A 25720-nucleotide genomic window follows, 5' to 3' on the forward strand; every position below is an offset into this window, starting at 1 on the left:
TGGTATGATCTAGCCCGGACTTGAACCGGAGACCTTCAGTGTGGCAGACGAGAGAAGCGAGGCTCTCGAGTTGTTAGACTGACGTGATAACCAACTACACCACCAGACCATGTTGAACAAGCGATCAAAATTGGCGAATATGAATGTTGCGGTGCGAAATTGTGTGTGTGAGAGAAGTGGGACGTGTGTGGTGGAGATGCGTGAAGCGGAAGCAGATGCAGAGGCGGGCCGAGATGCAGGGTGTCATCCAATGGTTGAGTGCCGTTGTGTCGGCGTTGACAAGGGTAGAAGAGTGGGAAGGGGAGCTGCAGGTGGATGCGGGAACCGAGAAAACAACATTCGCGTCTTATGTTGAGATGCGATTCTGGCGTGGCTATCAGCTAGCTTGTTGCCATCGCTGCGAGTATGAAGGAGAGCGAGAATTAAGATGGCAGAGCTCGCCACGGCAACAAGTTAGTGATCCAATATTTCCAGGCAGATAGATGCCTCTCTCTCTCCAACCTTGGTGGGCGTTGTCATGAGAGCCCCCGAACAAGAACAGACCCTAGTGAGAAGATTCGGCCAATGATCGCGTCCCAAAGGACACAATCGCGACTTCTCAAGGCCAGGGGCATCATCAACCGCGTCAGTCGCGACTTGAGAATAGCAGAAAGGGATGCGAACAATGAGAATGAGGAACGCCAAATCGCCGCAGGCATTGTCGAGGAATTGTTTTGGACGACCGCGGCTGGGACGGGAACGATTGGCTGAACGAGCGGGGCGGGCGGGGCCGGTAAGGGTGGGTCCGCTGGGCCGGGATGAGCCTCTGCCGCTAGACTGGAATAGGAAGTGTGTAAACAACAGCTCCGTCTGGCATCAACAACAGGTTGGCTGAATATGAAAAGAAGGGAGCGGGTTGACAAACGAAACACGATATCGAGTTTGAAAAATACCTACCTGTTTGAAGGGAGTGTTGATTCGTATTTATCCCCAGTCAGTCTCGTCCTGCCACAGGTACACTGCTACTTTGCCTGCTTCTGCGTGGAATCATCCCCTCCTTTAAACCCGGATCATCAGCGTCCTCATCCTCCCCGAGGGCGTCTACTTGCTTCACGATGACCAACGATGACCTCCCCATCGCGTTACGGCGCGCACGCCGTAGCATGCCCGCACCCGCCCATGAGCCCTCACCAGCTCCAGCACCATCCCAAACACCACGCAAAGCACCAAAACGCCGAGTCCGCTTCTCAGACCCAGGCCCTTCATCAGTAGCAGCAGCAACAACACCACGAACAACCCGCATCGTCTCAACAGGCCTCACACCCATGATCAACCGCACATCTCTATCACGAGGCGGAGTGGGAGGCACCCCATCATCCTCGCGCCGCCGTCACTCCATGCCAAATGCACCCTCCGGCGCGGCAACAGACCTGCCCCCAAGCGGCGAAGTCCACTTCCTCCCCCTCCGCCAAGTCCTCTCAGGCCGCGTCCAGCGCCGCATCCGCCGCAATGGCCTCAGCGAAGAAATGAACACCATCACAGCCGAAAAGCGCGCCAACGCAAAGGAAGCCAAGGAACAACTCCAACTTCTCCGCGATCAACTCCGCCAAAAGGACGCGGAAATCTACGAGCTGCAGAATGCGACCATCATTCTCGACACAGAGCGTATCTGGGCCCTCGAAAAGGAAGTCGATGATCTCAGAACCCAGCTCTCGGACAGGTCCCCCGCGGCGATTGCGTCCGCTGCTAGGCAGAAGAGCTGTTTCGACTGGACGCTCGCGGCGCGGGACCCGTTTGCTGATGACTTCATGGAGACGGATACCGTCGAGGCGGAGTCTGTGTGCGGGGAGAGGGTGCAGTATGCTGATGAGACGGTGTTTGGGGAGGCGACGATGGCGGAGATGGAGTGTAGTACGCCCACGCGGGTGAGGTCTTCGTTCTTGACACCGCCGTTGACGAGTCCCGTTGCCGCTGGGCCCTCAACGCCTTCTTCTCATCGAGGGAAGCAGAGGGTTGTGGTTTCGGCGCCGTCGGATGTTGGGGTGCAGGCCGATTTCCCTGATCCTGAGAAGGAGCGGCTCGAAGAGGAGGTGGCTTCTCTGAGGCTGGAGATGTCGAAGCTTACTGGGACGTTGGAGTCTTACTCTGCTTTAACCGACCGACTATCCCAGAAGCTTTCTTCCATCCCGCCGGAGGAGACAGCGTCAGATTATTCCATCGCCACAATCGAGACGCAAATCACAGCGCTTCTACGCACCATCTCCGACCGTACCGCCGCGCTGCAGGATCTCAACACATCCCTCTGCGCCCTAGGCTTCCCCGGCTCCGACGGCGCAGAGATCGTAACCTCCCTCTCGGCCGCACTGCGCACAGCCCGCCTGGAGCTGGAGTACCTCACCCCAGGCGAAATCACCCTCCCCCTCTCCTCCCGCGGTGCAGAGGTCCTCGACCTTCTCCTCACGCGCCTACGTGATCTCGCGAAGCGCGCAAAAGAGGATGAGGCGTCGATTGACGAGTACCATGAGCTAGAGCTCTCTCTCCGCCAACAACTGGGTGCGCGCGTTGCCGTGATGGGTGACTTGGAAAAAGAGCTTAAACGCGCAAAGGAGACGATCACGGAGAAGGAGGGCCGCGTTGGCGAGCTTGAGTTTAGCGTTGAGAGGCTCAAGGGCGCGGTGGCGGGCTACGTGCGTGATATCACCGAGTTAGATGGCGTTGTAGGTCGCATGGAGAGCGAGAATCGCGATGCTATGGCGACCAAGGACGCGCAGGTTGAAGTTGGGAGGCGAGTTCTGCGCGCCAAGGAGGACGTCATCGCGAAGTTGGAGACGAAACTCGCGGACGCGGTGGCGCAGGGCCGGTCGCTGCGGAAGAGGCTTACGGTGGCGGAGGAAGCGAGGACGAAGGAGGTTGCTGAGGTGACTAGGCGGGGCGGAGCTGCGCTCGCGGGGCGGGATGCGAGGGTTAGGGAGTTGAGGGAGGAGTTGGAGAGGGTGAATGCTGGGTTGAGGGCTGCGCATGAGGGGATTAAGGATTTGAGGGTCGAGAAGAGGGGTTTGGAGGGTGAGATGGTGAGGGAGAGGGAGGCTGCGAAGGGGGTTATTGAGGGGATGATGGTGGAGTTGGAGAGGGTTGTTGGGATGAGTCGGGAGTTTTTGGGACCCGGGGCGGAGGAGACCGGAGTGGAGTGTGCGGGGCCGGGAAGTGGAGTCGCCGGCGGGTCGGAGACGGGTGCGAAGAGGGGTCTGCTTGCGGGGGATTTGGCGCGGAGGTCGTCGGGCAGGAAGAGAAGAAGGTATGACAGCGGCCTGGGATTCCTGGAAGAGGATGAGGTTGATGCATGAAGCTAGCTGTGCGAGCTTTGGATTGAAGCATTACATGCGTGTCTGGCGCACGAGAATCGCTCACATCATTTAGAGGAGGGCGTTTTGGCCCATGTTTCAATCGTTTGCCGGTAGTCGCGGCGGTAATTCTTTTGTCGCTTGTAAACTTATCTTTGCTTTCGCCGGGCTTGGGTAGACGAACGGGCGGGGCGTTGGAATGTAACGGGATTCAATTTGAGCTTTTAGCTTGACGCATGCGCATACACGTGGACCACATCGCTGAAGACAGCTTTAAGCTTGATCGTGTCTGGTAGCAATTGAAGCTAGCTAAAGTGGAAATGTTGCAACTGACCTTTGTGAGCGATCGACCGTCTAGACGCTTCGCCATCGCCAAGTTGTCAGATTTTGCGCAATTGAAGCCATATCCAGATCATAGATGTCATCTAAGCACTAGTGTTCGTTCGTCTCTCCTGTAAGCCCTAATGTCAATGAGAATACTTGATCAACAATGAAGCTGTATCGAATAAAGTTATCGACCTCGTTCAATTGATGTTCTGGCCGCATCCCGCACGCAATCATCTCACAACCATGCCGCATCCGCACCCATTCCACAGTTCACGCCAAAACCCCCCACCACCAACTGCCGCACCCACCCGCAACACCATTGCATCGCATCACATCTATCTTCATGATGCGTAACACAAAAACGGCCGCATGCGTGCAACACCAGCCCGCAACCCGACAACATGTCCTACACGAACATCAAAAACAGGCTCCCCCAGCCCCTTTTCACTCTCTCTATCCATACAAGTTTCCAATTAAATCAAAAGATCTAATTTCCCGGCAGAATTCCTTCCATGTCTTCCTCAGATTCTTCACAAGCATCCCAAGATTCCCAAATCCATTCTTCCAGCGCAAATCACAACCATCACCGCCAATCCGCAGAAATGTTACCCCCCAAAGCGAAATTCGTCCGCGAAATCGAGCGCAACAACAACACACGCAAATCCACATCCCCATCAACAACCCCATCCCCCAAAATCTTTGGCCAAAACCACACCTTCACAGTCCCCTCGGTCCCAGACATGACCTACTTCGCCCGCATCCTCCACTACCAACGCTACGGACACGATGGCCTCGCCTGCTCCGGTGCGTGCTCGAGTAATTACACACTGCCAATGTACGAGGAACAGGGTTACATGTCGCCTTACCAGGTCAGGTACACGGAGCGCCCTGGCTCGCGGGGCTCGGTGCAGAGTGACGCGTCTTTTGATGTCGCGGGGTACCGGCGGAAGTTGGGAGCTTCTGGGGTGAAGAAGAGGAGGTTGCATACCTTTTTGGCGGTTGTTCTTGCGTTGTTGATTATTATCTTTGGGGCGGGTGTTTTGGCTTTTGTTTTGTTGTCGATTCGATTGAGATGAAATTGGTGTTGTGTGGTTAATTGTAATACTGGTGAAAATGGCTTGGGTGCGGCGATCGTCTGTAATGTCTTTTGGTTCTGAAAAGTTTTACTTCGTGTTTGGCAAGCACTCTGAGTCTCCCGAGGACAACGCTCCAAGGAGTTTTCAGTCTATTAACCAAGGTGTTGGGAGTTTCTGGCAGGCTTGTCCAAATGTTGTTATCAATGGATTGATTTGGCATGCATTTTGTTAAAGCATCTTTGGCTCTCGCTTGAGGTCGTTCAAGTCTCTGTGATCAATGCTGACTAAGATAGTGTTGATAGTTGCCCCTCCACCCCTCTTCCTAGCCGTCACGACTCGCCGGTAAGACTTCACACTGACTCTGCTAGAGATTCTCACTCAACCTGCCTCGGAGATCACGTACTCAAATTTGCGTCAGCTACCTACAGGAACCTCCACCAAAAAAAAAAAAAAAAACCACTCTTCAAACCTCAATATGACGACCCCCATAGGCGAAACCTCCCTCCAAACACTCCTCTCAACCCTAAACATCGTCCTCCACCCAGAAACCTACGTCTTCGTCACCCTTCCCGCAGATGCAACACTACCGCCCCTCTCCGAGATTCAACTTCTATTCCGAGAGTCCGAGGGTGTCACAATCATCACTTCTCTCGATACCGCAACTGCTCACGGATGGGACTATGCGTTCCCCTCAAAGATGATAACGCTCAATGTGCACTCGAGCCTCGAGGCTGTGGGGTTCATGGCTGCTATCGCGACAAGGCTGGCGGCCAAAGGGATGGGGGTCAATCCTGTCAGCGGGTATTATCATGATCATTTGTTTGTTCCCCTTGGGAGGGAGGAGGAGGCGGTGGAAGAGTTGAGGAAGCTTGCCCTGGAAAGTCAGAGGGGATCTGAGATCTAGCGGTTGTCAAGAGTCGAAGTAATAGTCGTGAAGGTTGGCAAGCAGTTTTCAACCCCCCTTGAACAGTTGCAAGCAGCGTGATCCGGAGCTGTCTGTGAGCGGCTTCTACTTGGACTAAAAACCCTCAATCAGTTTTCGCACCTGTGGTCTACGACAGTCTACGGCGCATAAGTCAGGCTAGGTACCTTAGTATGGGCAAAGGTAAGGCTCACAACCCAAGACAGGGATAAGTACGAGCTAACCAACAACATTGGGCCAGCGCCCGAGAAGTGCGATATGAGCACGTGTGAAGTTAGCCCCCCCCTCTTTTTCCCTTTCCAGAGTTCTCTCCGTTGTGTCGCTGTGAGGCGACTTTTTCAAACGGTTGATTGCACGTTGCGGGATAATAGGCTGAGGAAATAAAGGCAGGAAGCAAGGCAGTATTCGTACTGGTGCAGGCTGGAGTTTCCGAGAGAAGTTTAGCCTGAACATGGGGAGCTGCAAGTCCAACGCCAAAGGGGAATCATCAACGTATCAACTGGTCCACTTCCGTCAGCTGCATTTCAGCTTGCCGCAGTCATGCAGGGTTCAGAGTAGGAATGGGAAGATAAACCAAGCCAATGTGACTTAGCAATCCAATTCAATCATATGATACCACTGTTTAAGTGCACCGGCTTCCCCGCAGATCCAGAGCAGTGCAGCCGGACTTCACTTTCTCAATCCAACGAGTCACCAACCTCTTCTCTCTTCTCGTCCTAGGCCTTGCTCTTGGTCGTCTTAAGGCAGTCGTGCCATCACAGCATCGAGAACTCAGTTTCCACACATAGTGACCCCGATGGAACAATCGGAGCCTGAGCCTCTAGAGTCTCAGACCGAACGGTCTGCGCCCAAACCTGCGCCCTTTACAAACTTCTACACTCCGGAAAACTCGGACTTCTACGCCAATCTCAAGTACCAACAATTAGACAGAAAATATGAGGAGATCCGGCTTCTCGATATTGACCTCACAGGTGGTAATAACCATCGAATGATCCACTCGATATCTCTAGCAAAAGCTGGCAAATATTGCGCAATCTCGTACTACTCGGGCAATCCCAAGGACACCGTGCCGGTCTGTATCGAGGGCGTAAAGATGAACATTTTTGCCAATCTCGCCAAGGGAATCGATAACGCCGCTAGCTTCTGGAAGAAAGGGTCACCGAAGCAGCCCCTACGACTATGGGTGGACCAGATTTGCATCAATCAAAGCGATTTACCAGAGAAATCGCATCAAGTCGACTTCATGCGCGAGATTTACCGGAATGCTACACATGTTTACGTGTCAATGCCCATAGAACGGAACCTTCGTCCCGCTTTCGAATGGCTGACAGGTCTTGCGGCGGCTGGGACGACGAAGGGGTACGAGCCATCACCGACTATGCTCTACGAGAGCCCGCCAGCTGAGCCTGACATCCTGCGGAGATTCGAAGATATCATTAACGCAGAATGGCCAGCAGAATTCTGGGAAGACCTTAACTATGTGATCAATCATTCTTGGTGGAGCAGGTCGTGGGTTTACCAGGAATTCATTGTCGCGTCGGACGTCTATTTCCTTTTCTCGGACAAGCTCTCGAAGCCGTGGAATCGGCTCCAACCAATCTTGTCTCTTTTCATGAAATTTGACACTATGGATGCATGTAAGGAAGCGCTACAGAATCGGAACCGAGCCAATGCCACCATGCGGCGGTATAAACTCTTTGCCAGCCAAAAGCCCATGATAGACCGTTTTTGCGACGGATGCACAGCAGGCTGCATATGCTGTTCTGGATGTTGTGGATGTTGTGGATGTTGCGATGATGAAGACTCTCATAAGGATGAATCCTTAAAGCGTAGTGTGGCTCGCTATTGCTGCTCCCCATGTATTGGCTTAGCCTATTTCCTTTCAGCCGCAGCGCTCGCTGTACCTTGGGCGATTGGCTGTTGCTTCTTTCGCTACCCTTGTTGTTCCGGCTACGAGGCCAGGAAGACAAAAAAGCTGAGTGATAGAACAAGTCAGATAGGGATGAAAAGTCATTTCAAGCGGTTAAGAAAGACGAGCGCTAGACTAACTAGTCGAGCACTCGTCAATAGGGTCATCGAGGGTAGAGAGCTATGGGAGAGGCAACACCATCAGATCAACCTCTCTTATCTTCTTCAACATGGACGAAACACAGAAACGTCACAGCCGAAGGACAAATTCTACGCCTTTGTTGGACTGGCCAATCTTGGAAACCAAGTACCAATCCGGTACGAGCCAAGCTACAGCATCCAAGCAGTCCTCATCGACGTAGCTCGTGCGATTGTCGTACATGAGAACGCAGGCCTCGACATATTGGCGCAAGCAGGGACGGCGGAATACAGTCGAGACCTTCCCGAAGGCAAAGATTCACTGCCATCGTGGGTCCCGGACTGGGATAAGCGGGAGAATATCGAGAGGCAAAAGTTTATCGACGCATTGGAGCTGCCGCCCACGTGTTGCGCAGGCACAAGTCATGGCTCCAAAGCCTCTCTGAACTTTTTGAAAGACAGACATGGAAATGAGAGAAGAGTCCTCGACGCTGCGGGAACCCGAGTTGACATTCTGGGAAGCGCCCTCGACAGGGGCCACGATGGGTTCCTGCCCTGGAAGTCCTTTTCCAGTTCGGATGGCCAAAGAGTGATTACGACGACGAGCATTGCGCACTTTGGAGATGAGGTTTGGGTCCTTGACGGTATGATTTGGCCGGTGGTGTTGCGGAAAAGTTCGGCCGACGATACCACTACACTTCTGGCCATCGCAATGGTGCATGAAAACGGTCGGCCTCATCAGATCATGTTCGGAAATAGGACGTTTGCAAGTGAGACGGGCAGAGTGGTAATAGTCTAAGTTGGTTCAGCTTGAAATGTCATGTCGCTGCTACACATTTTGTATCCTGCGTTTACCCTCTTGACCTTGATATTCAATGTTCACGAAAGCTCGGTTCAAAGTGAGATTTTAACTTGTGTATGGGCCAAGCGACTTTTGTGTTTTGCATTACAAGATCCGGCTACTGACGATAATCACAGAAATTACTGGCTGCATTAATCCGTGGCATTGATACGAGTCCATTTTCGGTCAACCGCATGGGAGCTGGTCTTATATGACTTCCCCCCTTTGAATTCGCTTGTAAACAGTCTACTTCATCTGAGCAGCAGACACCTCATGAATGAAGTGCTCCTTCGACTCCAAGTGCGGCAACAAAGAGCCATAGTATCTGTAGTGGCCGTCCTCTAGCCGCGTGACCGAGCTCCGCAGGTCACTTCTCCCATGAACCCTCGCTGTCGCCTCCCAAGCTTTGACGACATCGTCATCGACGATAACATCTCCATACGTGCTCTTCCAAGTGATCTCAGCAACCCCAGTGGCAATCTTGTAGCGGAATAAGCTAGCCTGCCCATTTCGGCCGTTCCAAATCTCCATGAGCTCCAGCTTCGGCATCCGGCAAGCCGCCAACGCAGCCAGCAAAAGCAACGTCTTGATTTTTATGCGCCGCTCAATTTCTATGTCGCTGTCGCGGCTTTCGCCACGGAACACCTCGGCAGTTAGAGAGAGCCATTTCAGTTTCGGGAACCCAAGGGCGTTGTTCAGGAACTCGTCGGCATCGACGATGAAACGCAGCGCCAGATGTTCTAGGAGAAGGCACCCTTGGACCATAGAGCCTGAGAGTTCTCCCCTGTCCACTTTGAATCCTCTCCGAAAAAAGACGCGAAAAGTATGGCGTATGTGACGCTTCATGTAAGATTGCAAACTTCTTGACCGAAGCCGGAAAGCCATCCCGGCATATGTCATTGAGGCCTGGATAGATTCACAGAACATCAATCATCGCATTAATAAGAATAAAGCGTCACATGTGGCATTCGCAGACAATAAATCTTACCTTTAAGCCAACGTCTCTCCTCGTATTCGCTACGCAGCCGCCATCTCTCGACATGGATCTCCTTTAAGCGAGGAAGACTCTTGATGATTTGGTCCAAAGAATCCGGGCGAAGATTGCGTGTGTTTGCCCTCCTTGTAAGCAATTTAGTGACCACCTGTACGGATGGTAGCCGTATACGGCCTAGCCTGACGTCGTATGAAAATAGGGATTGTACAGCTCCAGAGAGCATCGAGGTACTTTGACCTATGTGGGTAAACCAGAGCGGGCCCGTGTGACCGAAGGGTTCAATATCATCATACTGCGCAAGATTTCCCGTCTCAAGATGCTTTGAATAGTGATTCACGTCGTCCTTGGGCATACAATTGGCGTATGTGCTGAGCCCCGCCAGGGTATGGGAGCTTATCTCGAGCGTCAACCCTTCCCTGGATTCCTGAACTCCCCATGACGACAGAGTATCCCAGAGATACAGCGTAGCGGGACCGAAGGGGCTCCTCGACTGATTCCAGGGTATAGCCGGGTCCTCGTCTTCGGGGTCGGGCTCCACGAGGCGGAGACAGATATGCCGGACATAGCCGCGCCGCCTGGGGCTTTGCGTGTGCTGTCGGAACGGAATGAGATCTCGCAGCCGCAAAACGAAGCATTTGAATGTTGTTTCCTCGAAGAATTCTTGCCAGTCTTTGGATACGCTGGCGAAGCGGGCTATTCCGCGACGCGGTAAGGTGGGAGAGCCGTGGGCATTCGCGAGGTGTTCCAGGATATGGAGCTGTAACTCCGGCGGCAGAGATGCCCAATATGCCTTCGTGCCGTGCATTCTTACTTTTTTTTGAGGATATAACGTCAGACGAGAGGATGATATGCTGTGGCTGAGAGGGGATTGATGGATAAGGAGAAGTTGATGATGTTGCGAGTATTACGTTGGTTGGGCTTCCATCAATCACTCCGCATGACAAATGTGACCCCACAATGAGGCCAACTTGGTCTGCTAGCATTTGGAGTCAGGGGTACACCGTCTAGACGTATGGAGAAGCGATTGCGATCAACTATGTACAGAGCAAGTAAACTAGGATATTTACAAAGACTCAGAAAACGCACTTGACGAGCTTTCACTTGTATTCAATGATGACTGCCCAAAGCTCATAACTCATAAGACAGCTTTAGCATTGGCACGCACTCATGGGCTCAGAGTATAAGTGACGTTGTTCCCGGGAACCCTTGGATAGAATTCAAACGTGAACGTCGTCGCCTTGCCAGCGGAAATAACAGCCTGAACCGTAGCAGAAGGCAGGATGATCTTGGCACCGTCAAAGTTCCACTGTCCGCTGAATGTCTATCCTCAATGTCAGTTTGTACTCTTTCATCGCCTTCATCCCACAAGACCATGTTCTCAGGAGAAAGTCGGGGATCTTCACTTACAATGTGAGCTTGCTGCAACGGGCTAAGGTACTGTGTCCAGTCATCAAATAAGTAGACCGCATCGCTTCGCAAAGCCTTGACAGCAGCAACCGTCTTGAGGCCCTTGTATGTGATGGGAATGTTCAAGTCCGCGCCCGCAACGGCCTTGGAGCTTGTTGCATCCACTACCGGGACATCCCACTGCAGGAGCTCGACCTGCGACGTGGTTCCCGCAGAGAAAGCTAAGGTCAGGTTCGCCTTGCTCCCTGGCGCAGCGGCAGCATTCAAGTACTTCGACAAGAACGGCGCCTTGAATGTGATCGATGAAGCCGACACGGTGTAATCCATATTCACAGCCAGCGTGGTTCCCGAAGTGGTCTTCACCGACTGAAGGGTGTTGCCGTTGAACAACCAAGGAAGCGTCTGATCCGCTGCCGCAATTCCAACTTTGTTCCAAACGTACGCTGATGATGACTGCGTCGTAGCTGATGCGTCGACAGTACTATCTGGCAAGGAATTCTTAGTCCCCTTGACGGCGGTATTCACAATGCCGAGCGAAGTCGGATCCCGCCAGGCATGCGCATTGCGATCAAGGTGATCCAAGCCATTATCCCAAATCACAACAGCAGTATTCAACTCCGCCGCCGTCCTCACAAACTGATCCGTCCACTTCCATCGCGCAGCGGGCTCCGTATTCAGCGGACTCGCGTCAAACTCCCCAATCACCAACGGCACATCCGTAAAGTTGCCCCTCACAATCGCCATCTCGTTCCTCATCGCAGCCTTATCCACATCCGAGCCCCAAATGGTCTTACCCCACGCGGAGAAAATAAAGTCATAGGGGCTGTAGAAGTGGTAGTGCAGCACCCAGGGGTTCTTGATGCTCACGGGCGCCTTGAACCACTGCGTCGTCTTGGTGGCGTCCATGCCGCCGCCGACGAGGTTGACGACGCGGCGCGTGTTGAAGCCACCGCTGTCGGCGAGGGCTTTGAGGAAGAGGTCGTTGAGGGTGTTTATACGGGCGCCGTGGTCGGCTGTTGTGGCGGGGGGTTCGTTGATTGATTCAAAGGAGACAAGGTTGGGTTTGCAGGCCAACATGCGGCCGATTTGAAGCCAGAGGTTGTAGAATTTGTCATTCAGAGTTTGGATTTCTGCGTCTGTGGTTGCTTTGGTCACGTCGGCCCAGTTCCAGGAGTCTTTGCATGTTGTGTAAGCCTACTGGTACGAAGGATGGATCGGACTGGGTGCTCTTACCGTGATGGACGTTTGTGAGAACGTAAAGGCCCCGGGCAGTGGCCATATCAACGACATCCGACACGCGCTGCAGCCAAGCCGCGTCGACGGTGTAGTTGGGAGCTGCGCTGGTGAAGTGGTCACTGTAGGTGACTGCCGAATCATGAGCATGTCGCGACGTTGACCGAGTGCCGAGATGGACGTGGACCTACCAGGGATACGGACGCTCTTGAATCCCGCAGCCTTGACATCGTCAAACGTCTTCTCGACGACAGGCGGGTTGTTCCAAGACCCCTCGTTGGGGATAGCATCAAGAGTGTTGCCCAGATTCCAACCCGGGTTCATGACCTTGACGTAATCCGCCCCTGAGATGTCACTAAAGGAGCCAGAACAAGCCGTTGGCGCGGCGCTGGCAGACGAAGATCTAACAGAGCTTGTTAACTGAGACGAGCTTGACGCGCGTGAAGTGGTAGTTGTTCCAGCAGTGGGGGGCTTCGAGGATGACGTTAGAAGGGTGGTTGGGGAGGGCGAGCCAGCTCCCTCCAGACACTGTGAAAACCCTGTTTATCGGACTCAGTTGTTGTTCGTGAGACTGATAGCTAGAGACTTACAGTCATTTGCCTTTTCGCAATGCCATCCGGCTGTACATATGGTCGGTCCCGTCCAGCCGCTACCACCGCATTGGCCGTACGGAGTTTGCTGGGCGAGAGTTGTCTGGACCAGTGCCAACAGCATGGCGAGGCTAATGGCTGATCTCATCGTGAGAGATGAAGGATTCTGGTTGCCGCGTTTACAGGACCAGTAGAACATGAATTCGTAGACTTGTCTCGAGGGAGCCTGGCTGGTTATACGTCGAATGCCGAAGCACTCGCTTCTCGTCCATACTCAAACATACCAAGGAACCACTCCTCTTAGCAGACCGGAACTTGACTTACAAGGCCAGGCCTACTGCCAAAGTGCGCAGCATTGCGCTTGGTGGAAAATCGCGTGAGGTCATGTTGACTATGAATCTAACGAATGGAACGAGCTGAAAAGCTACGAAGGCTGCGGCGAAGCGAGCGGAAGTTACTCCGAAAGTTGATGATAAAAGATACGGAAGATGCAGAGAGACCCCGGATTTGGCATGCGGGCAATGTCTATTCTCTTTTGAGGGCGGAGTGTCGCTCTCAGAGTCCCTGAACAGGAAATATCACGACATCAAGGAGGGTTGTATCACGTAAACTAAGGCTGGCCGAAAGAGGCAACTTTGCTTGTTGCCTCCGTTCCCCGACTTACCCCTCAATCAGAGGCCAGGGGCAGGCTGCGTAGATTGAGGTCGCGGTTGGGAGTCAATTTGCGCTTATTTGGAAGCGAGCAGCATAAAGTTGCTTAATTGGTTTGACATGTTCGACTCTTGACCGTTGTCACCTAGTATCTGATTCACAACATGGGGACGGAGAGATTGAAGGAACCCCCAATCTGGAAAGCTTGTTTTCTTCTTCGGATCATGATGCTATTCGCTACTGAGTGTCTCAATAAGGCAATTATTCGCCTGCGTATGGTGAGGGATATCCGTGAGCTGCTCGGGTTCTTCCGAGTCATGGCCTGGGGTGCAGTCGTCAACATCAGACGAATGCACTCAGCAGCTCTTGTGTTGTAGATTGCTCCCGGCGAGGTATCCGACCCGGATTGCCGGCCCCGTATCCAAAGCGCCAAGCCGCTTTGGTCTGATCACGCAACGGGCAGCCTTTTTCCTGCTGCCCCATCTCGGTTGAACATCGTTATAGCTACCGTGATGAGTAGTCTGCTGACCTCTAGTTGTCGCATTGACAGCTCGGCGTTGCTCAAGTTCGGCTCCCCGGAGGCTCGCTGTTGTGGACTCCTGGTAATACCGGGAGAGGGAGACGCGGACAATGCTGACAATCCTATGACCGCTGCATCGTAATAGGTGGTGGTTGAGTAGGGGTTTGGCACGTCCTCGTGGCACGACCAAGTAAGCGCTTTGCAGCGCAGTATCCTTCGCTCCGGAGGCTCCGTCGAGGCTGTCCTTGGGACGTCATGTCAGCATTGGGCTGGCTTCGGTCTAGACGCGAACATCGACTAGACCATGTATTCCTGTCTCGTAAATATGCTTCTCAGGCCACCCCATTGTGTACTGCTCTATCAAATCGAACATTCATCGCTTCGGCGGTCCAGGTGGCGGGGGTGGGTTCGACGAGCCCCGAAACTGATTCTTCAACTCCTCGATGAAGTACTGCAAAAACCCTCGGTCTTCAGGGTTCGCTATATCCGAGATGTTAGCTACCTACTCTCCAAGTGTCTCTCTCCCAGTGGAAACAGAATCCCCACGTACCAGTCGCCTGTCCTTGCCGCAGCGGCTCATGCGGCATAGGCCCGTTCCGCTTCTCGTCGACGTATCGATGAATCCGGCCGACGCCGCGGTGGAAGCCGGGACTTCTGAGGATCTGTGTGTTGGAGTTCGAGGTTAGGTCGCTGCGTATGGCGGGGAGGATGGGGAGTTGCACACCTGGCGAATAAGTACGTCCTCGAAGGCCACGAGGGCGCGAATGAGCAAGTTCAGAGGCGGAGCCATGTTCAACGAGGTGTTCAATGCAAGAAGCTCATGAGGAAAGGAGAGCGAAAGGCGCAGGCCCTGTGTGCGATAGTTTGCCGATTGATAATCCACGAGAAGCTTTGAAGCTTTCCCCGTGGTCAGCGGAGGGTGGCGACCGGACCATCGGCAAAATAAAGTGGAAATTGTCAAGGCTTAGTCATCGAGATGAAAGCATCATGCATTTGGCTGCTGATTGGTCGAGAGACGTCAGCGTATTCCGTCTGAGTACGTACCTGATTGAGGATATTCACAACTTTTCGCAAGCCCCTACGGTGAACCCTTCTAGGTGAAAGAATTGCTGGAGAAGGCATGAGCACTGTCTTAAGTGTATATGACCTAGTGGTGGAATTGTAAATGCGTAATGGGTCCCGCAAGGGCTGCGAGTTCGAGTACGGTTGTACTCATTAAATTGGTTGTCCTACATAATGCCACAGACAGCTCATTTTTGTTTTTGGGTTTATTATTGATCTTGCCGTCATGTGCTCACGAGGGACAGAGAAACTGGCTTGATTGATCACCGCGATGTGAAGCAGTGAAGATGTTGTTGGTTTGTGGTTCCGACCTTCTTTTTTTTCAAAGACGGATAGTGGCCGAGTTACATAGCTGGGTACATGGTAGCCATGTGATGCTTTACTTCTTCAATCGCATCGCTTCTAAAATTCGAGACCGCTTGATGTTTTTGGCGATGCATAGAATCATGTCTTGGTTACATGGAGACCAATCCAAGAATGCTTGCCAGGCAATTCGAGTCTTATCGGCCGCTGGTGCTCGCCAGTGCCCCATCCTGCAAGCAAGATAGTAGCCCACTACGTTCTGCGAAGCCTAAGACCTTCCGGTCTACTCTGATACAGATGTGTAGCGTTCCAGCCGGCATCATGTGAAGACCCTCTGATGTGACCGGCAGACGCGAGATATACTGGGTGCGAGTCAGTGGCAGGTCATTGGTTAGGGTAATCTGTACGAGCAGCCCCAAGACATAGCCTGGCGGCAGCCTTGATTGAAGTAACATCCATACATCTCGGGCGTTGGGAGGCCTAAAACCCGGGGTTTGAGGCCTGCTCATCAGCGTTGGTGAACAAGAATGTGCAGCTAGGTAGAGCGTCCTCTTCAACCGGCAAACTGGTCCCATTCTCCCCAGTTCAGGGGCAGGCCTATGTCGAGGTTAGCCTCCAGAGCATTATCAACAGCCGATAGGTTGAAGCTCGGGTCGAAGTGGCCAAAGACGTCGAGATGTGGCATCGCATCGACAATCGAAAAGTCAATGGCTTCCAACGCCGGAAGCTCAGTAGTCGGCGCAGGAGCCACAGGAGCCGACGGCGGTTCGGCCGCCGCTCCGTCAACCACTACAGGCTCATCGAGTTTCCCATTTGTAGGCACGTCAACAATGGCAGCCGTCGGCAAAGCCGCGCCCCCTTCTTGGGCAAGGGAATTGGCAGCCCGCTCCATCTCTCGCAGGATACGCTCGCCTAAACCCGCGACGACCCGTGCGCTCCAGAAAACGTCGCCGAACCTCTTCATCAGCTCCGAGTTGGACTTGAACGCGCTACGAGCGCGGGCACGAAACATTGGCAGGGCGCTGTGTCGCATTTTGCGGTACTCGACGCTGAGGGCTAGGGAGAGAGCGTATGGGACGAGGGGGACTGGGCTTAGGTGATCGCGGCGGATGGCGGAGGATATTCGCTCGGCTGCGAGGGAGCGGCGGGCGTTTGCTGAGGGCGGTGGTACTGATGATGCGTATTGTGCTGGGGGACCGGGTCGAGATAGGCGGCATGATAGGATGATCACGGCGTGGTAAAAGACCTCGATCGTCGCTTTTGAAGGTTAACATCTTACGTCGACGAGGGGAAAAAAGAGAGCTTCTTCGACATACCAAGCAACGGTGTGGGGACCTGTAAAGCATTGGCTTCGAGGATCATGGGTTCCAAGACAGGGAGATCGATAAATGGTTTTGCTTCAAGTGACTGAGCAATGACACCTGGACGGTAGAGCTCAATCACCTTGTCCAGCCACTGCACGACCGATAGGAAGAGTTGGAAGCAGGGCGCTTGTCTCCGGAAACAGTCGTCTAGACCGGGACCAATGTCACCCTCATGCAAGACGCAGGGTCTTCCGTACGTTGCTGCGTTAATACGATCCAGGGCCCAAACAGCGCAGAAAAGGGTATCGAGAGAGTCATTGCTAGAGTGGAAGAGGTGCAGCCCGAGAGTCTGCGAATGGTGCGCCGCTCTGGCGCCGAGTTGAGCGGGCAAGTCTGCTTCATCGGCACCAGAAGGCTGAGCATAAAGTGACAGCATGCACAAGGCACGAATGTGTACCGTCCGGTCCGAGATCAAACTCGTATCCAGGATGGCCCGGATAGAGCTAGATAACGTCTGAGAGAAGTCTTGGTATGAGAGCCTCTTGTTCCCCTGCGTAGCGAGGCGCAAGTGGCTTTTCATGTCGGGGTCAGTCGCAGCAGCCAGACATACCACCTGTCGCATGACAATAGCTGCTGCGGAATCGCCATCATCAAGGCTGTCGTCGGGGACAAGCCCGAAAATGGGGTGGATCTTTTCTCGATACACCTTGTGGAGATGTTTGTAGTCCTTCTCCGGCGGGACGCAGGTGAGACAATTCTGCTTAACATAAGGCAGCAAGACCTTGTCGATAATAGCAGACGGACGCGAGACAACCGACGTCGTCGACTGTGCCGAAGCGGCGTTGAGAGACGGGAGCCAAACACCCACTTCGGCCTTCTGCGTAGGGTTGGCGGCCGGATCTGAGTCGGCGGCCTCGGCGAACATGCCCTCCGGGTTAAGATCGCCAACGAAGCGCGTCTGTGGAGTCTGCGCTGGCTCCGAATAGCCCGCCGTGGCAGACTCACGGCGGGCAGGGGTCGTGGTCAGCACGGCATCAGCGGTCACGGACGCCGAGTGACGATGTTTGCTTGGTGAACCGGAGACGGCGACGACATGTTGTCTTGGAAGAGGGTTTCAGTCAGTAAAAGAGATTCCCCAATGTTGCCTGATTAGGAAACCAACCCAGCGTTATCCGGCGGCGAAGAACCCGCACACCCGTCATGCGCGTGGTCCAACGGCGGAGGCTCCCCATGGATGCAGCGTTTCTATAATTGTCATGTAAGAAGAAATGCTTTTTGGTCGAGTGGAATCGGTTTTCATTTGGGCGGACCTTCTTTCTGCGACATGATTCGCAGGCCTGCAGAACCTGCTTCCGCTTCAAGGGAAGCCCCGAAGAGTCGGAGCCGACAAATTTGACGCCTTTGGCGGGGTTGCTCATCGTCCCGACGCAATGGTGACTCCGAACGGAACAAGAGATGGAGAGGCGTTAAGCGAACGAAGCATCATCACCGCAGATCGCTGTCACTGGAGGTTCAAAGTGAGAAGTAGCGCGCGAGATGAGAGACGGTGAAGGACGGGAGCTTTGGTGTAAGGCGGCGCAAGCGGTTGACGCCGAGCGACCTCCATGGTGTGGGCGGGCGGTGCGGGCGGCCGGGGGAACCCGCAAGGTGTGACTCGACGCGGGGCTTAGTCATTCGCGGGATTTTTCGGTGTATTCTCGGTGGTACAGTCACACCTTGGCGTCACCGAGGTGAACAGTCACATTTCAACAAACGCATGACAGGATGCCCATGCTGGGGATATTCTTTTGCTCAAGTCATTAGGCATGGACCGATATGTAACCAATCTAATTTTCCGCCCTACTTCTTATTCCAATTGAAATTTTGAAGGGCAATGCCCAAACGCCAACGCTATGCTTAAAACAATCGTTCGACTTCGTGATGGTACAGAGCATACATCGGTCGCCCCAAAAGATGCACAGGCCATCACTCTGCCCGGCCACCCAAGCCGCTCTTGACGCCTTCCAGGACCACTCCCCATCCGCCTCCATGGTTCTTGTCCTGCACAGCTTCACTTAGCCGGCCCGTCACCAGCTTTCTCACGAGGAGTGTGTCTCGAGCCCTCTTGAGTTTGTTTCCGTCTTCACGGGAGAGGAAGTCTTCGAACCAAGCTTCCTCCGCGGCATCGAATGGCAAGCCAATGAGCTCGGTAGATCGCGCGGCTGTCTCCTCGTTCGCAGGGGCACCAATCACGTTGGAGACAAGCTGACGGAACAGCTGCGCCCTGACAGCATCGGCATGTGTTCTGGAGAAGTAGAGAGCTTCGGTGACGCTAGTTCGTGACATGGCATCGAAGAGGAGCTCCAGCGCCTCGGAGGTCTTGAGGATCGGCTGAACGGTGTGGAAGTATGACAGAGGCAAGGTGTAGTCGCCGTCGGGGGCATTGCGCACGAGTGCTGTCATGATCTCATCGGCGAAGTCGGTAGTAAGGGAAGGGTGCGCGATGTACTCGAGTGCTTTCTGTTGGTAGTCCAAGTCGTCAGTAGGTGAAGTGCATGTTGTTAACAAGAGACATGAGCGTACCTCAAACTGCTGATGGTCCAGTAACCATAGGCCCTTCATGAAGATCTGGTAGTTCTTGGGAACACCAGACTCCACAGCAAACTTCGACGATGCCTGGGATCTAGTCTGGCTCGTGTCAAAGTCGAGGAGAATGTAGTAGAAGATGGATAGTCGATGGTGCGTTGACATGGTGGCTTCGCATAGCTGCTGGTGTAGGGTGCGCAGTGCATTCTCGGTCTTGGGAGGATACGTCTTGGCTGTTGTCCGATGTTAGTCAAAGAAGGTCTCGAGGCAACCGGACGGACGCATACACTTGGTGAGACCTAGGGCCTTCAGGACCCTGTCGATGAAAAGGGCGCCATCAAGACTCTTGCGGTAGGTGTCGATTTCCTGGACAGATTTGCGATCGTAAGGGAACTGTTCAGCGCCAAATATGTGATCGAAGTTGGTGTAGTCGAACATCTTGACGTGAGAGTTGACAATGCCTCGGCAAGATGCGTGGGACAACAGGCGTATTGCGAATTCGGGTTGAGTGTGTTTTGGTCTTTTTTGAGTTGGCGGGATGAAATGCGACGGCTTTGCGCCGGGGAAGATCGATGCAGAGCTTCAGCCACAGAAAACAGAGAGCACCAGCCACAGTCGCGACTTGACGTGTCTCCGCAGCCTTGTGGCGGGTGGGGGCGGGCGGTGTGGGCTGTTTGTTTACAATCGGCCTAATCGGTGAGCGATTCAAACAAATCAAAGTGGGGGAAGTGTGGAAGCAAACAACACAATTGCGTTTTCCCTTTTCCCTTTTCGCATCCGACATCACCAAATTCTGTTACCGCGGCACCACTTTGCGCCTGCTGCATTTCTTTTTTCATTCTTGCTTGGCTTCTTGTCACCTTGATTGATATACCCTACGCACCTTCGTCTCTGCGTTTATTCGCTTCACATACGACTAACCCACAACCTTACCACAAGCATAATGTCGGCCCGCCCGCGCCGTGCGACGCGCCGCCAGGCTATCGTCGACTCATCCGATGAGGATGAGATCGCAAACACCACCGTCAAGAGAGAGGAAGAGAGCGAGGAGGAGTTCGCCCCCGAGCCATCGAAAAGCCCAGTGCGCCGACCAACACGCGCCCGCAAGAGCGCCGCCCCCTCGTCTACGCCTGCTCCGATAGCACCTCGCCGCCGCGGCAGACCTAAGAAGAATGCCGACACCACTGTGACCGAGGAGCCTACGAAACTTGAGGAAGAGACTTCGGTTGCAGATGTGACGTCCATCCCAGAGGCGCCTTCGGCAGTAGAGGAGCCTTCAGCTGTGGAGGAACCGTCTGTCGCGGATGAGACATCTATTGCCGAAGACCCCACGGCCCATGAAATTGCTCCCTCAATAGAGCCCAGCGAAATCTTCGACCCCGATCAGACTATCAGCAAGAAGGAGCCGCCATCCTCAGCCCGAAAGCCCTCTCCCAGAAAGCCCAGGATGAGCGCTGCACCTAGAGCTTCCACCAACTCCGCGACACCGGCATCCATACCCAAGCCACCCGCTACTCCCGAGCCCTCCCGGGTGCATGGAGAACCTCTTGCCGATATCACAGCTTCTTCGGTCAACGAGCAGAGACCCGTCGCCGATGAGAAACAAGCCACATTCAAGCCTGTCCGCGCAATGGACACGGTGATGGAGAAGCCAATGGACATCGTCTTGAAGTCACGCACCCTGACCGTGCCAGTGGTCGAGGACACAACTCCTAAGCCTCGTCTGGTTATCTCCTACCTGATTCTTACCAACTTCAAGAGTTATGCTGGTCGTCAGGAAGTTGGTCCTTTTCACGGATCCTTTTCTTCCGTTGTTGGCCCCAACGGTTCTGGAAAGTCCAACGTTATCGATTCTCTCTTGTTCGTCTTTGGCTTTCGCGCAAGCAAGATGCGTCAGGGCAAGCTTTCTGCCTTGATTCACAACTCAGCGCAGCACCCGAATCTGGATCATTGCGAGGTCTCTGTGCACTTTAGAGAAGTCATGGACCAGGTATGTTGCATCAAATGCTGCGCACAAATAGTCGCTAACCATACATAGCCCGGTGGTGGTCACGAAGTCATTCCCGATTCCGATCTCATCATTTCGCGAAAAGCCTTCAAGAACAACTCTAGCAACTACTACATCAACGGCAAAACCTCCAACTTCACCACAGTTACTACCCTCCTTCGCGACCGCGGCATCGATCTTGACCACAAGCGTTTCCTTATCCTGCAGGGTGAGGTTGAGTCTATCGCCCAGATGAAGCCCAAGGCCGCCAACGAACACGACGACGGTCTTCTCGAATACCTGGAGGATATCATCGGCACTTCGAAGTACAAGGCGCCCATTGAGGAGTCTGCTACGGAGGTCGAGACTCTCAACGAAATCTGCATGGAGAAGAGCGGTCGCGTTCAACACGTTGAGAAGGAGAAGAACGGGCTCGAAGACAAGAAGAACAAGGCTATCGCATACATCCGCGACGAGAACGAGCTCACAACCAAGAAATCTGCCCTGTACCAGCTCTACATTGGCGAATGCAACGACAACGTAGCCGTCACCGAGGAGGCCATTAGTCAGATGCAGGCGCAGCTCGACGACGAGTTGGAGAAGCACCATGGCGGCGAGAAGGTCATCAAGGAACTCCAAAAGTCATACTCTCGTGGAAGCAAGGAGTTCGAGGCGCAAGCAAAGGAAACCGAGGCCCTTGTTAAGGAGATGGCCAAGTTCGAGCAAGAGCGCGTCAAGTTTGACGAAAAGAAGAAGTTCCTGAACGACAAGCAGAAGAAGCTGGACAAGACCATCGCCAATGCCGAAAAGTCAGCCGCCGAAGCAGACGAGACTGTCGCCCAATGTGCCGAGGAGATTGAGACCCGTGCCCAAGAAATCGCTTCACTCGAGATTAGAGTGCAGGAAGAGGAGGCCGAGCTCGCCACCATCCGTGAAGGCCTCAAGGGCAAGACCCAAAAGTTCTCCGATCAGATCGCAGTCAAGCAGAAGTCATTGGAGCCGTGGAAGGAGAAAATCAACCAGAAGCAGTCGGCCATTGCTGTCGCAGAGAGCGAGATGAACATCCTCGAGGAGAAGGCCAACGCCGGTGCTGTGGCCATTTCTGAGACGGAGGCAAAGATCGCCGCCATCGAGGATGCTCGCGCTGCCAAGACTGAGGAACTTAAGGAGTGCCAGGCCGAAAAGGCCAAACTTGAGGAAGAGAGGAAGGAGGCCGAGCACGAGTTGACTCGATTCAATGCCCACGAACCCAAGATTCGCGCCAAAGTGTCTAACGCCAGACAAAAGGCGGACGAGGCTCGCTCGAGTTTGTCTAAGACGCAGACTCAGGGCAACGTTCTCACCGCTCTGATGCGCATGCGCGAATCCGGTCGTATCGACGGGTTCCACGGAAGACTGGGCAACTTGGGCGCAATCGACCAAAAGTACGATGTGGCCATCTCTACGGCCTGCGGCGCCCTCGACAACTTCGTCACCGATACTGTTGAGGCCGGTCAACAATGCATTGAGTACCTTCGAAAGACCAACTTGGGTCGTGGTAACTTTATGTGTTTGGACAAGCTGAGAGTTCGAGACATGAATGCCATTCAGACTCCCGAGAATGCGCCTCGTCTCTTCGACCTGGTTAACCCCAAGGAGGAGAGGTTCCGCCCAGCATTCTACCACGCCCTTCAGGATACCCTTGTGGCCAACGACCTGGCCCAGGCCAACAGAATTGCCTACGGCGCTAGGAGGTGGCGCGTGGTTACTTTGGCCGGCGAGCTGATCGACAAGTCTGGTACTATGTCTGGTGGTGGCACGACTGTCAAGCGAGGTCTGATGTCTTCGAAGCTTGTCGCTGAGACGTCCAAGGAGCAGGTCTCGAAGCTCGAGGAAGACCGCGATGTTCTCGAGGAGAAGTTCCAAGACTTCCAAGAGCAGCAGCGCGAGCTTGAGACAAGACTCCGCGAACTCAACGATCAGATTCCTATGCTCGACACTAAGATGCAGAAGATCACCCTTGAAATCGAGAGCGCGGCAAGGAACCTGGCCGATGCCCATCGTCGCATCAAGGAGCTGAGCAAAGAGCACCAACCCTCCGCTTCGGACAACAACCGCATCGCGGCTCTTCGCAAGGAGATTGCCAAGCTCAACAAGGAGGTCGAGAAGCTCCACGACGAGACATCTGGAGTTGAGGAAGAGATCAAGGCTCTGCAAGACAAGATTATGCAGGTTGGTGGTGAGAAGCTTCGCCTGCAAAAGGCCAACGTCGACTCTCTCAAGGAAGAGATTGTCTCTCAAAACGAGGAGACTTCCAACGCTGAAGTCCGCAAAGTCAAGGCCGAGAAGCAAAAGACTAAGCTTGAGAGGGATCACACCAAGGCCACCAAGGACATTGAGGTTGCGATCCGCGATCTTGAGAAGCTCGAGCACGAGATCGAGAACCAAGGCGAGAAGGCTGAGTCTCTTCAAGGCCAAGTCGAAGAGGCCGAGGAGGGTTTAGCAGCTAAGAAACGAGAGCTGACATCCCTCAAGGCCGAGCTCGATGAAAAGACTTCGGAGTTGAATGCTACTCGGGCCAGCGAGATCGAGATGCGCAACAAGCTTGAGGAAAACCAGAAGGTCCTGACTGAGAACCAGAAGAGACTCATGTACTGGAACGACAAGCTGTCTAAGCTGGTGCTTCAAAACGTAGACGACCTGACCGGACCCTCCAACCCTGCCCCCAAGGCCACCCCTGCACCGGCAGCTGCCGAGGGAGAGGCCGACGCAGAAACCGATGGTGACAAGACAGTTACCCAGGATGCTGTCACTGGCGAGGACTCCCAGCCACCTGCCGAAGCCGAGGACGAGGAAGAGGACGCAGAGTCTGACGAGTCCCAGCTGCCATCTCAGCCAAGCAGCCAAGCACTCGAGCTGCCTGTCTACACCCCAGATGAACTGGCGGATATGAGCAAGGAGAAGCTCAAGGGAGAAATTGCCGCCCTTGAAGAGAAGACACAAAACGTCAACGTCGATCTCGGTGTTCTCGCCGAATACCGCCGCCGTGTTGAGGAGCACGCCGCCCGCTCATCCGACCTTCAGACTGCCGTCAGCCAGCGCGACACTGCCAAGAAGCGCTGCGATGAGCTTCGCCGCTTGCGTCTGGAAGGCTTCATGGAGGGCTTTAGCACAATCTCTCTCCGCCTCAAGGAGATGTACCAAATGATTACCATGGGTGGTAACGCCGAGCTTGAGTTGGTCGACTCCCTCGACCCGTTCAGCGAAGGTATCCTCTTCAGCGTCATGCCTCCGAAGAAGTCATGGAAGAACATCAGCAACTTGTCTGGTGGTGAGAAGACGCTCAGCAGTTTGGCGCTTGTCTTTGCTCTGCATCACTACAAGCCGACGCCTCTGTACGTCATGGACGAGATTGATGCTGCCTTGGATTTCAGAAACGTAAGTTCACCCCTTCGCCATTGGTTCCTGTCGCTCTTCATCCCTGCTAACTTTGTCACTCCCAGGTCTCAATCGTTGCCAACTACATCAAGGAGCGCACGAAGAACGCCCAGTTCATTGTCATTTCGCTCCGAAACAACATGTTCGAGCTGGCTGCCCGTCTTGTTGGTGTTTACAAGGTGAACCACATGACGAAGAGCGTGACGATCGAGAACCAGGACTACATCGTGCGGACTCGCGTGCAGGGTCAGGGCCAGGTTCAGCAAGCCACGCAACAGACGACCATGGCGCGATGAGGAGACGTCGGAAGGGGGGGAGAGAGGAGAGTCTTACGAATGATGGGTTCATTGCTATTTTGCGCGCGTTTTGTGTTGATCATGCCTGTTAATATCGTCGCCCCGTGGGTGGGCCCTGGGTCGGTTCTTCGTGTGTCATCGGTATAATGACTGTACGAGGGGAGGCGCATCATGGATGTAATGATTGAAAAGAAAATTGGAGGCTTTTCTGGCTTTGTTCTACGCGTCTTGTCAGACCTGAGCGAGTTCTAATATATCGTTTCTGTCTGTGACTGCTGCGGGTGAACCCCGCTGCCTTTAGTTTGTGTTGCCTTTCGCTTCTTGGGTCGTGTTGTTTAACCTGAAGTGCATGATCTTGTCCCCCCATCTACTCTTCTCTCTCATTCTGGGAGATGGCACAAGGTTTTGGTCCAATTTCTGTTTGATAACAAGATGTGAATCATCAATATCCGATTGGCGAGCGGTACCCACGCCAGGAGAACGTGTCGTTGACTCTCGCGAGACGGGATCATGGGTTTGTTATCGGTCATGAGGGTGGCTGAAACGAGGGTCGTTCATCAGCCCGTCTAGTGCCAATCCTCCTGGCAATAGAGATGGGGACAGTGTACACCGAAGATTGAAGTCTATCGGAGACATACATGCGATTGAATACGAGCCGTTGTGCAGCTCGGCGCTATCACCTTGGTACCTGCATGATCTTGATGGCGGACCGCGTCGGTCTTGGACGCGCATGCAGCTGGGGGCACGAGGGGAACGTTGTGTATCGCGGATTCGCTGGGCCCGATGTCGGACGGTACCTAGCGAGTGGCACGATTCTGATTCTGTCGTCGATATCTGAGAAGCGATGGCATCACAGACA

At 53.9% G+C, this 25720-nt stretch overlaps 9 protein-coding genes and 1 non-coding gene across 10 annotated transcripts; 4 read left to right on the forward strand and 6 right to left on the reverse strand.

Moving 5' to 3' along the window:
* Positions 1-5: 5 nt before the first annotated feature.
* On the reverse strand, positions 6-109 carry BDP81DRAFT_t139. The gene has a single exon. It is a non-coding gene; the product is annotated as a tRNA-Val (tRNA).
* Positions 110-848: 739 nt separating this feature from the next.
* BDP81DRAFT_423961 (uncharacterized protein) lies at positions 849-3773 on the forward strand. The gene has a single exon (XM_060590109.1). The coding sequence runs from the start codon at positions 1095-1097 to the stop codon at positions 3321-3323; it is 2229 nt and encodes a 742-aa protein (XP_060446636.1). The 5' UTR covers positions 849-1094; the 3' UTR covers positions 3324-3773.
* A 181-nt stretch (positions 3774-3954) lies between these two features.
* On the forward strand, positions 3955-5159 carry BDP81DRAFT_423962 (uncharacterized protein). The gene is made up of 2 exons (XM_060590110.1): positions 3955-5065; positions 5142-5159. The coding sequence occupies exon 1, from the start codon at positions 4160-4162 to the stop codon at positions 4721-4723; it is 564 nt and encodes a 187-aa protein (XP_060446637.1). The 5' UTR covers positions 3955-4159; the 3' UTR covers positions 4724-5065; positions 5142-5159.
* BDP81DRAFT_200756 (ACT domain-containing protein) lies at positions 5034-5706 on the forward strand. The gene is made up of 2 exons (XM_060582540.1): positions 5034-5065; positions 5142-5706. The coding sequence occupies exon 2, from the start codon at positions 5199-5201 to the stop codon at positions 5625-5627; it is 429 nt and encodes a 142-aa protein (XP_060446638.1). The 5' UTR covers positions 5034-5065; positions 5142-5198; the 3' UTR covers positions 5628-5706.
* Positions 5707-6331: 625 nt separating this feature from the next.
* BDP81DRAFT_423964 (heterokaryon incompatibility protein-domain-containing protein) lies at positions 6332-8678 on the forward strand. The gene has a single exon (XM_060590111.1). The coding sequence runs from the start codon at positions 6442-6444 to the stop codon at positions 8488-8490; it is 2049 nt and encodes a 682-aa protein (XP_060446639.1). The 5' UTR covers positions 6332-6441; the 3' UTR covers positions 8491-8678.
* Positions 8679-8778: 100 nt separating this feature from the next.
* On the reverse strand, positions 8779-10331 carry BDP81DRAFT_448140 (uncharacterized protein; the record flags this gene model as incomplete). The annotated part of the gene is made up of 2 exons (XM_060592258.1): positions 8779-9272; positions 9521-10331. The coding sequence occupies 2 exons, from the start codon at positions 10329-10331 to the stop codon at positions 8779-8781; spliced, it is 1305 nt and encodes a 434-aa protein (XP_060446640.1).
* Positions 10332-10691: 360 nt separating this feature from the next.
* BDP81DRAFT_392657 (endoglucanase B) lies at positions 10692-12904 on the reverse strand (the record flags this gene model as incomplete). Its single annotated transcript, XM_060587740.1, has 6 exons — positions 10692-10847; positions 10934-12108; positions 12167-12298; positions 12358-12510; positions 12575-12694; positions 12757-12904. 6 exons carry the CDS (start codon positions 12902-12904, stop codon positions 10692-10694), a joined length of 1884 nt encoding a protein of 627 aa, XP_060446641.1.
* Positions 12905-14300: 1396 nt separating this feature from the next.
* On the reverse strand, positions 14301-14717 carry BDP81DRAFT_316489 (uncharacterized protein; the record flags this gene model as incomplete). Its single annotated transcript, XM_060584178.1, has 3 exons — positions 14301-14407; positions 14478-14589; positions 14652-14717. 3 exons carry the CDS (start codon positions 14715-14717, stop codon positions 14301-14303), a joined length of 285 nt encoding a protein of 94 aa, XP_060446642.1.
* Positions 14718-15845: 1128 nt separating this feature from the next.
* BDP81DRAFT_459802 (fungal-specific transcription factor domain-containing protein) lies at positions 15846-18014 on the reverse strand (the record flags this gene model as incomplete). The annotated part of the gene is made up of 4 exons (XM_060593582.1): positions 15846-16549; positions 16609-17696; positions 17759-17841; positions 17907-18014. The coding sequence occupies 4 exons, from the start codon at positions 18012-18014 to the stop codon at positions 15846-15848; spliced, it is 1983 nt and encodes a 660-aa protein (XP_060446643.1).
* Positions 18015-18318: 304 nt separating this feature from the next.
* On the reverse strand, positions 18319-19680 carry BDP81DRAFT_423972 (nuclear pore complex assembly-domain-containing protein). Its single transcript, XM_060590112.1, has 3 exons — positions 19449-19680; positions 19159-19394; positions 18319-19095 (listed from the first exon to the last, which is right to left on the reverse strand). Exons 1-3 carry the CDS (start codon positions 19597-19599, stop codon positions 18562-18564), a joined length of 921 nt encoding a protein of 306 aa, XP_060446644.1. The 5' UTR covers positions 19600-19680; the 3' UTR covers positions 18319-18561.
* Positions 19681-25720: the final 6040 nt, after the last annotated feature.

Source organism: Colletotrichum phormii, assembly GCF_030913505.1.
Source record: "Colletotrichum phormii strain CBS 102054 chromosome Unknown BDP81scaffold_7, whole genome shotgun sequence".
In the NCBI taxonomy this organism is placed as follows: domain Eukaryota; kingdom Fungi; phylum Ascomycota; class Sordariomycetes; order Glomerellales; family Glomerellaceae; genus Colletotrichum; species Colletotrichum phormii.

What these genes read in the sequence shown, in the direction of transcription:
- BDP81DRAFT_423961 (XM_060590109.1), top strand. Translation starts at nt 1,095, where the DNA reads ATGACCAACGATGACCTCCCCATCGCGTTACGGCGCGCACGCCGTAGC.
- BDP81DRAFT_423962 (XM_060590110.1), top strand. Translation starts at nt 4,160, where the DNA reads ATGTCTTCCTCAGATTCTTCACAAGCATCCCAAGATTCCCAAATCCAT.
- BDP81DRAFT_200756 (XM_060582540.1), top strand. Translation starts at nt 5,199, where the DNA reads ATGACGACCCCCATAGGCGAAACCTCCCTCCAAACACTCCTCTCAACC.
- BDP81DRAFT_423964 (XM_060590111.1), top strand. Translation starts at nt 6,442, where the DNA reads ATGGAACAATCGGAGCCTGAGCCTCTAGAGTCTCAGACCGAACGGTCT.
- BDP81DRAFT_423972 (XM_060590112.1), bottom strand. Translation starts at nt 19,599, where the DNA reads ATGTTCGACTACACCAACTTCGATCACATATTTGGCGCTGAACAGTTC. An exon ending in GGCCCTAGGTCTCACCAAGT is followed by an intron (nt 19,395 to 19,448) that starts GTATGCGTCCGT and finishes ATCGGACAACAG; the next exon opens with CCAAGACGTATCCTCCCAAG. An exon ending in TGGACCATCAGCAGTTTGAG is followed by an intron (nt 19,096 to 19,158) that starts GTACGCTCATGT and finishes GACTACCAACAG; the next exon opens with AAAGCACTCGAGTACATCGC.